Source organism: Drosophila nasuta, chromosome 2R, assembly GCF_023558535.2.
Source record: "Drosophila nasuta strain 15112-1781.00 chromosome 2R, ASM2355853v1, whole genome shotgun sequence".
NCBI classification, from domain to species: domain Eukaryota; kingdom Metazoa; phylum Arthropoda; class Insecta; order Diptera; family Drosophilidae; genus Drosophila; species Drosophila nasuta.
This window is the reverse complement of record NC_083456.1, coordinates 30,826,407-30,835,546: the sequence shown is the minus strand read 5'-3', so window position 1 is coordinate 30,835,546 and position 9,140 is coordinate 30,826,407. Positions and strand designations below refer to the sequence as shown.

Here is a 9,140-nt window from a genome sequence, read left to right as displayed (position 1 = left end):
AGGCTAGGAGTACGTACATAAGTTGAGGGGCGGCACAATTAGACAAATGCTCATTAATAATAATTATGATTACACTTAACATACATATCTACATTTCGAGTACATATCTTTAATAAATGCATGGCTGAACGGAACTGCAAAATTGAAATGTGTTTCAATACAAATTTCGACCGATTTATCAAAACCAATAATACGGTGATTCCCTTTTAGTTACTTCAAATTTCAGGCAATCAAATTCAAAAGTTTAGCGGCATGCCTTCAATGTTAGCAACGCAACTGCTGATTCGAACAATCTGGCAACCCTCTGCTACTTGATTGTATGTTATCGATATGCGCAATAGATTTTCAACCACCTCTAGCACATTAACCGTTACTTGCAGAGCAGTCTAACGAAAATGCGCCATCAATAAACAACATTTGTGAAAAAAATTAATTCATCTGAATGGAAATAAATATAGCAACAAACAAAGTGAGTGTGATACAAACAAATATACATACATATTCAGTCAATTACAATTGACGAATGTGTAATCATAGTTGAAGTACACTGTTTACTTTGTGATATCAAATGAGAAGCAATGTCTTAACAATTTATGGCGTATTTCGGCAATGGCAACAAAGATAAGGCAGCTTTTACTCAACTAATTGTGCGTAACATAATCGAATTCATTGCCACATCAAAACGATCGCATACATTCACACTCACAAACGCATTTACGCAGTAGTTGTATTTGATGTTTGCCAGCCCTTTACGCATTGAACGAGGGCTGCAATAGGTTCGCACCGTGAGCACTTCCTACGCAACGCAGCAACAACAACGCTAAGGTCACTGCCGGCAACAGAATTTGGGAAGTGGGTCAAGCCAACAACAAAACATAAACAAAGCGAGAGAGCGCGTATTGTGTGTGTACGAGCGAGAGTGGGATAGGGCGAGGGAGAGAGCGCAACGGGCGAGAGAGTGCGCGTTTCGAGAGCGTAAGAAACGCATGAGTGACAGAGAGACAGAGCGAGAGAGGAGAGCATGCGTTGCTAGGGAAGCATTTATCTGCGGAGTTGCACAAATGTATCTGACAGTTTGATTTTCATTATTAGATACACAGCTGTGTTAGCTGTGTGTTGTGTTCTGTGTGTTGTCTGCTGTCTGGTGCCCTGTGCGTGGTCGTGTCATTGTTATTTGGAAATTGAAACTCGAGCTGCGAGCAGGTTGCTGTCGAATTAGAATTAAATCATAACTGAAAACCAAATAAATATTTGAGAAATTCAAGAAACGATATCGAGCGAGTTAATAACGCGCAATAAATCGGAGGAAATTGTGCGGAAAAGCGGATGAAAAGTGCGCACTTTGAGGGTGCTGCAAATTAGATAAACGAAATTCATGCATTAATCGACAAATGAGACGCGTTTGATTGTCTGCATGGGAAATAATTTAACGACAAACGGAATTGTACGGATCGACCGGGGCAGAATCGTATTCTTTGACAGGAGCATCGAGTCCCAGGTAAGTGAAAATCTCATTGACACGGTCTGATGGCAATCAACAACTACATGTGAACGAGTGAGCTCTCATCTAAAATTGCATCTGTGTGGGTGTTGTGCGGGTTAAAGTGCATGAATATGTGTTCTACGTGTAAGAGTGCAGAGTAGTAAACAAAACCTCACTCGGCGTCTGCGTGAGCGTCGCCGTCGTTTGCATTGCTGCAGCTTTTTATCACCTGTATTTCGGGTAACAGCGGCAGCCGCCTGACATTTAACCCCTTTGCGGTGCTCAGTGGTCGAAAACACCCTGACATTAATTGGTCATTAACGAATAGTGTTTGCGTGGGACAAATGATATCTGCTAATACTGCTATAGCTATCTGATAACATTTTCTTTAACTGAACCTCCTGAGATGGCTGAAATACTTTGGCTCTGCAATCAATTTGCTATAATAAAAGATACCTTTATATAATTTAAGAACAATCTGAGAAAATATTAAATTCTATATTATTAGTTTACAATATTTGATACTGAAGGAGACCCTAAGCTAATATTTTCGGTGTTTTCTTCGAATTTTATTAAATTTGAATAGCAAAGTTAAACAAACTAAAGCTGATTTTCTGTTAAAGTGTATTCAACTCTATTGAAGATATTGGATATTTCACTTGATTTGTGTTTAGTATTTCACATTATTAATTTATATTGAATTATATAAGCAAACTTTAATTTCTTCTATGAAACTTATTTTAGTATTTTCTATTCCAATTTTTATAAATATTCTTAAACTTCATTGAAGAATTTTCTGTATTAGTTTAGCTTTTAATAGTGCATTTCACAATATTCAAACGAAAATTCTTTATCAAACTTACATCAAGTGTATTAAACTTCATTAAGAAGTATTCTGCATTATTTCTGATTTTAATAGATCACTTCATTTCATATAGCAAATTCAATAACAACTATTCTATATTGAGTATTTCCTTGATTTTAAGAGACAGGTGCTTTTCATTCATACTTTTATGAAATTTCATAAGCAGACCTCTATAAAATGAAACTGTTTCTGAATAACGAAGAATATAATTTTTCTTAATTACACTTTTCATAAAGAGTTTTTCCTTCCATGAAGTGAAACTGTTTCTGAATAACGAATATAATTTTTTCAATTACACTTGGCATAAAGAGTTCCTTCCATGAAAAGTTTTCTGTAAATAAGTACGACGCTACATACTTACATATTCTAATTCTGTTTGAAGAGCTCCCTATGGCTTAATAGCTAAGTGGGTTTTATGTGGGCAGCTCTCTAACACGTCTGGCAGGATGAATTACTAAGTGCACCCAGTCGAGTGGGAGTTGCGTGGGTTAAATTGCATTTTAGAGCACTCACTTCGTATTGCGTGGTAGTTGCAGGAAATTCTGGACTCTTTTAATGGTGCTGCCTGGCAACCGAATTCCCTGAACTGTGGCAGCTGTGTCTTGGTGTCTAATTTTAGACCGCACACACATAAATACATATGTTTGAGGGCGGTTGTCTAGGGAAGGGAGCAAGAGAAAGAGACTGTCTAAATGTGTGACTAAAAACGACAAGTGCAGTTGATTTGAAATGCAATCATTGCAGCTCGGTTGACACCTAATCAATAACTTGTCTTGATACGATTTAATTTTTAATGGCAAAGAGCAATTTATAAGTGTCTCAGCTTTTTATGGGATTGGCTCAAATAGGCTAGGTTTATGTTTAGGTATAACCGACAATAAAGTCAATAAAGGTCCGTAGCTATACCGGTATATGTTGGCTTCCTCTCAGAAGCCGCACAGTATGGATGCATCTTTGGCTAAAGTCATGAGCATCCTAGGAGGTAGCTGTGAAACGTCACGAATATCGTTTAGACACAGCGATTCAAGGTATTTCAGCCGAAGTCGGGTAACGCTAGATAAAGAAAAGATAAAGAAGATGTTCCAGTGTTTCCTTAACTCCCGACACGATACATTTCCTGCACTGATCACTATTTGTGATCCCATTAGTCCATCAGTCTTTCGTTGTATGACGTACTTGGTTAATTTGATGTTTATTGAAGCGCCATAACAATAGTTTGTTATCACATAATTTTAGTTCCCTGCCACCTCAACTAAATAGTTTTCTTTAATTGCAGGCTTCAAAAGCGGAGCTTGAGATGGCGTCGACAGCTGCAGCTGCGGGCGAAGAAGAAGCCGAAGTGACTGGCACACACATCGAACAGTTGCCGAATGATCTGTGGATCGAGATCATGTCTTACTTATCCTACTTGGATTTGCAGCAGTTGCGTTTGGTTTCATGGCGCTGTCGCGATTTGGTCAATCGTCGTTACTTTCTCAACAAAGCGAAAGTGATTGTCACTAAGGAGAATCTGAAGGAAATGAAGTCGCATGTGGAGCGCGGAATTTCCTATCTGAGCTTCGAGTATCTCGAGTTGCGTAACTTGACGCAGAGCAAAGACTTGGAGCAATTTCTTCGCATGGTGGGACCCGAGGTGAAGGACATGCAAGTCCGACACTCGCCGGTTTTTCGCAATATGGATGGAAAGTTGCCCAACCTGAAGATACTTCGCATTGCCACAACGAGTTTCTTGGAGGACACGAGTGTCAGCATCGATGGCATCAATATGAAGCAGTTCTTGCATCTGAATGGCTTCGAGTGTGATGGCGTTAGTCTCGACTCCTCCCTCAAGCTGCTGATGCTGATGCAGCTGCGTCGCATGGAGAACAAAGTGCGACTGCGTCATCTTCAGTTCGAGTATCGTCGGAATAACGAGAGCGCTTTGCTGCAAGTGCTGTACGATCATGCGGCCACCTTGGAGTGCGTTGACATCTTCTTCAGCTGTTCGCCGGGCATCGACACAACCGATTGGTGCCTCGCCTTTGAGCAGATGAATCGACTGCGCACGTTAAAGCTCTCGGGCAATTGTCACCTAGTTCTGCTCGATGATATACTCGATTCCATACCGGAGACGGCGCAGCTGCAGCAACTCGATCTCACTGGAATGCTCTCGCTGACCAACGAAATGCTTTTGCGTGTGGCCAGCAAATGGCACAATACTCTTCGTTCCCTCGATCTCATGTTCTGCGTGCAACTCGACGTGCGTTGCGTTCAAGCTTTGAGGCAACTCAGCGGTTGCCTGCAATCGTTAACTATGGCTTATTGTCGTGCTCTGACTGGAAGAGGATTGGTGGAAGGATTGACGTCGCAGACGAATTATATGCTGCAGGAATTGTATCTGGAGGATGTGTGCTTCATCGACGAGGCTTCCATGTGCACCATGCTCAAGCGTTTGCCCAATCTGCGCAAGCTCAGCCTGGACAACTGTCGACAGGCAACCACCGATCAAACTCTGGCCACCATCTTCCAACATCAAACGCTGCTGCGTGTGCTGCGAATTGATTATTGCGTCAAGATTACGGATAATGGCTTCATTGGCTTTGGCAAGCAACCGTTTCCCATCTCTAGACTTCGTGGCTTGCGGAAGTTGAGCATTCGCGGTTGTCGCAACATCACGGATCGCATGCTGAAGAAGGCTCTTCAAATGCCTGAGATGCTCAGCCTCACTCTAGATTATTGCAATCGATTGGAGACGAAGGGAATTGCTGCAGTCAGCGTCAATTGTCCTGCACTGCAAATGATTTCCTTGGCCAGCTGCTCGCTGCTTGATGATGAAGCTGTGCATCTGGCTGTCAGCAATCTGAAGCGTCTACGTAGTCTCAACATAAGCAATTGTTCGTTGTTGACGCTTCGCGCTTTCCAGCACATTGCCAAGGAGGCGCGCAATCTGCGGGATTTGGTGGCGTGCAGCATCGATGGCCTGGATCACGAGGCAGCGCAGAAGATGCTTGCCAAGGAGCTGCCAGAACTGAAGCAGGTGATGCTATAGCAGGAGAGGCTTGTCCACTGACTAGACGACAACAATCCGCACGCAGGCTGGGGCACCGACGACGAGGACGAACCGGAGATTATAGAGGTTGTGGTATGAGTGGCACGGTGTTCAAGGAGAAGAAGGAATAGGAGAAGAACGTGGAGGGAATTGAATGAGAGAAGCTAGAAGAGAAGTTGAAGACGTCTCGATAAAAGCAGCCAAGAATTAAACAAGAAGGTGAAGCAAATTGAATGAGAGAAGCTAGAAGAGAAAATAAGTTGAGAACGATTCGAGAAAAGCAGCCAATAATTAAAGAAGAAGGTGAAGGTAATTGAATGAAAGAAGCTAGAAGAGAAATTGAAAGTGATACAAGAAAAGCAGCTAGGAATTAATCATGAAGAAAAGCACCAAATGTGGAGGAAGTAAATGAGAAGTCAAAACTGGGATATGGAGCTGAGATTTGAGTGATGAAGAAAGAGAAAAGTTGAAAGAAGGAAAAGAAGTAAAAGAAGGGAAGAAGGAAGTCAGGAAGTAAAGCCAAGAGGAGTTGAAGGAAATGAAGAAGTAAAATATGAATTTACTAATTCAAAAAGATAGTAAGGACGAATAGAAAGTGAGGCAAAGATTTATTAGAAAATAAAAAGGCTCGTCAGAGGATCAAAATGAATTGGATCAAGATCAGAGGTATGGAATGAAATGAATTAATGTAAGGAGTAGAAATGAAAGAACGAAGAAATAAAGAGAACATGAGGAGCAGCATATAGAAAGTAGGAAAAGATATCGGACGGATGATGGAGAAGCCTAAGGAGCATATTGAATAATGGAAAAGATATTGGACAGAGAGGAGCATAAGGTGCATATTGAAAGAACGGATGCCAGATCAGATGCAGAAGCAAGAGAAGAAGCAGGAGCAGTGCAATATGATTGAATCTATTTATAATTTAACGAAGCGTAGCCATACATCTAGCGTATTATTTGTGTTAACTATGTTTTATTTATTGCTATAAAAGTTCAAAATGTGAGAGAAACTCTTGTTATAACGAGGTGAAAAATCATAGAATTATTTTTAGACCTAATGTAACTATAATTTGTAACTATGTTAAGTCGACTTAAGGTTTTCAACTCAAACAATAATACAAAATACAAGCCAAAAAATGAAATGTACTTCAATTACCTCCCAATTCAAAATGGAACTAAACATATTTCAAGCAACCTATTCAGAGATTCCTTAACGAAAACACCAAGCAGCTATGCATTACGAGTATTTACTTAATATCGTATAGATTTACAATTGATAATCTCTTTTAATGTGATTAACGTTGAATCTGAAATAGAAAAAAAGAAAACACTAGACAACTTAACGAGCTTGACTAAGACTTTGTGAGTTTGAAACATTTTAAAATAGACATTTGATAGCTACTCTGAAACACTTACAAGTATTTACACATACAATATACGATTATATAACATATATATACTCAGATATATAACAGATATCATCACTATATTGCCGGCCATTGCTAAACTAATTGAGTGTTCAATGTCTATACGAGTTTACTCAAGATCTGTCGATGAAAGCTGAGAAGAAACAGATATCAATCTAGAAATAGTTATATACAATGCCATATTACAAATTTCCGTATTGTAATTGCCCAAGTTTTGGCTATAATATTTACATATAAAAGGTCGATTCTCAATTCCACAAACACTCTGAAACTGCGCCAAAAAGTATGCCAATATAAAATGTGCGTCGGATTGGGAAATCGCGACCGTTTAATCAATATAATCATTAATCTAACTTGATCTACAGAAAGAGGTTTATAAATCGAATCAAATTTGATTTCCGAAGGAGGCTGGTAGGATAAGAATCTCATTTTCTTTATTTTTATATTGCATAATCTCATTACAACAAAGTATTTACATATAAGGCACACACAGATATTCATTAATAAGTATTGTAATAGCGTATCTAATTAATACTGTAGAGCGTTGGAGATTTCTCTAATATTATATTATTGATCATTACCAAAATTAAATGGAAATATTTTCAACTTTGGTAAGAATGAATCCATAAAATGATAAGTTCCGGTCTCAGTCACCGGGGATAGCTGGTTGAATACGTGTCCAGTGTTTTAATGATATATATTTACTTAATTTTACCAAGTTATATATAAAAAATAATGTATACACGTATATATTCAAATTGTAGTCTTTGCAATATGTTTTTACATGTGTTAAAAAGGATGATTTTATCTGTTCTAAGTTGTCCTTAATCCTACAAATGGTTTTACCAACTAATATGATATACAACTCATATAATATAGTATACAATATAATAAAATTTATGTCGCACAACAAAGTTGTATTTTATTTAAAAGTGGTTCAGAAGGAATTAACTTAATTGTATATTTCATAGCATCAATTTTTCAAAATTTGCAGAGTGGGAAAGTTGTTCAGTTCTTGAACTATTCGATAGTATTTTCATATCAGATCTGTTTATATATGACATTATAAATACCAAATGGAATAGTAGTATTTGTAGTTGAGAAAGAAAGATAAATTTAATTTTATATATCATCACTAAAAATTTGTTTGAATTTAGTAAATTGATCAGCTTTTGAACAATCGAGAATTAGAATTAAATATGGTTTTTTATTTACTACAAGATAATTATTTTAATGTGTAAACATGTATAGATCATTATCCTTAGAAAGAACTATGGAATTTGGAAACTTTATGAATTAAAAAAACATATGTGAAGTGTGCGCAGGTTATGTTATATGACATTTAATAAGATCTTAAGGTCCATAACTTCATTACCATTGGAAACACATAACTCAAATCAAAACTCAAGTAGTATTTGATTTAATTGCATAAACTTCGTTCAATTTAGATACTAGTAAAATTGATCAGCTCTAGAACTATTTCAATAGTATTTTATTTTTTGAATTGAGTATTAGAATATAAAAAAGAAATACAAATACAATATATCATTGTGTATAACATTCATAGATCTTTAAACATTATATGTTATAAAGAACTGTCGAACTTTGAAACTTTATGGATTAAAAAAGCAATACGAAAAGGATAAGTAAGATATTTTATATGTTATTTAACATGACCTTAAGATCCATGATTTATTTTGCATTACAAACACACAACTCAAATGGAATCTTAGTGCTATAACTCTATTACTTATTATACACTGCTTTATCAACCAAGCATAGTAATAATTTACGTAGTTATCTGGTTGCCTTAAATCAAGTTAATTCACTTAGTTCTCATTATCGTTAATTTCATTCCATAAACTGGCTGCACACGATTGCAACCGCTTTCTTCAGTTAAGTTAAGTACTGTAAAGGCATTTGAATTGCTTAGAGTGCAATTCACTTACAATGTCAGCACGTATTTCATCGCATGAACGAAGTGTGTGTCCACACAACTGCAAGTGTCGCTTCAGCTACCTGAGAGCTGTAGAGCACTCAAGACATTTCAAGTTGCGTTTTATAAATCTGAGTAGGCAACTAAGCAACTAAGAAAAAAACAAGTAAAAAAGCTACAGTCCAGTGTACTCGACTGTGAGATACCCGCTACCCATTTTGATTAATGGCAATATATCTTGCGGTATTATTCTCAAAATATACCAAATATACTGCAAAAATACTAAAATATACCAAATGGTATATTTGGTATATCGATATAGTACCGCATTCAAAATACACCATAGGCGGCACAATATACCAGATTGTCAGCCAAAGCAACTAAGTCCCCTAGTAAGTAGG

The 9,140-nt window shown here is 37.6% G+C and overlaps 1 protein-coding gene across 1 annotated transcript; it reads left to right on the top strand.

Moving 5' to 3' along the window:
* The first annotated feature begins 1,137 nt into the window (after positions 1-1,137).
* On the top strand, positions 1,138-7,705 carry LOC132786717 (F-box and leucine-rich repeat protein 13). Its single transcript, XM_060793336.1, has 2 exons — positions 1,138-1,498; positions 3,625-7,705. Exons 1-2 carry the CDS (start codon positions 1,415-1,417, stop codon positions 5,374-5,376), a joined length of 1,836 nt encoding a protein of 611 aa, XP_060649319.1. The 5' UTR covers positions 1,138-1,414; the 3' UTR covers positions 5,377-7,705.
* Positions 7,706-9,140: the final 1,435 nt, after the last annotated feature.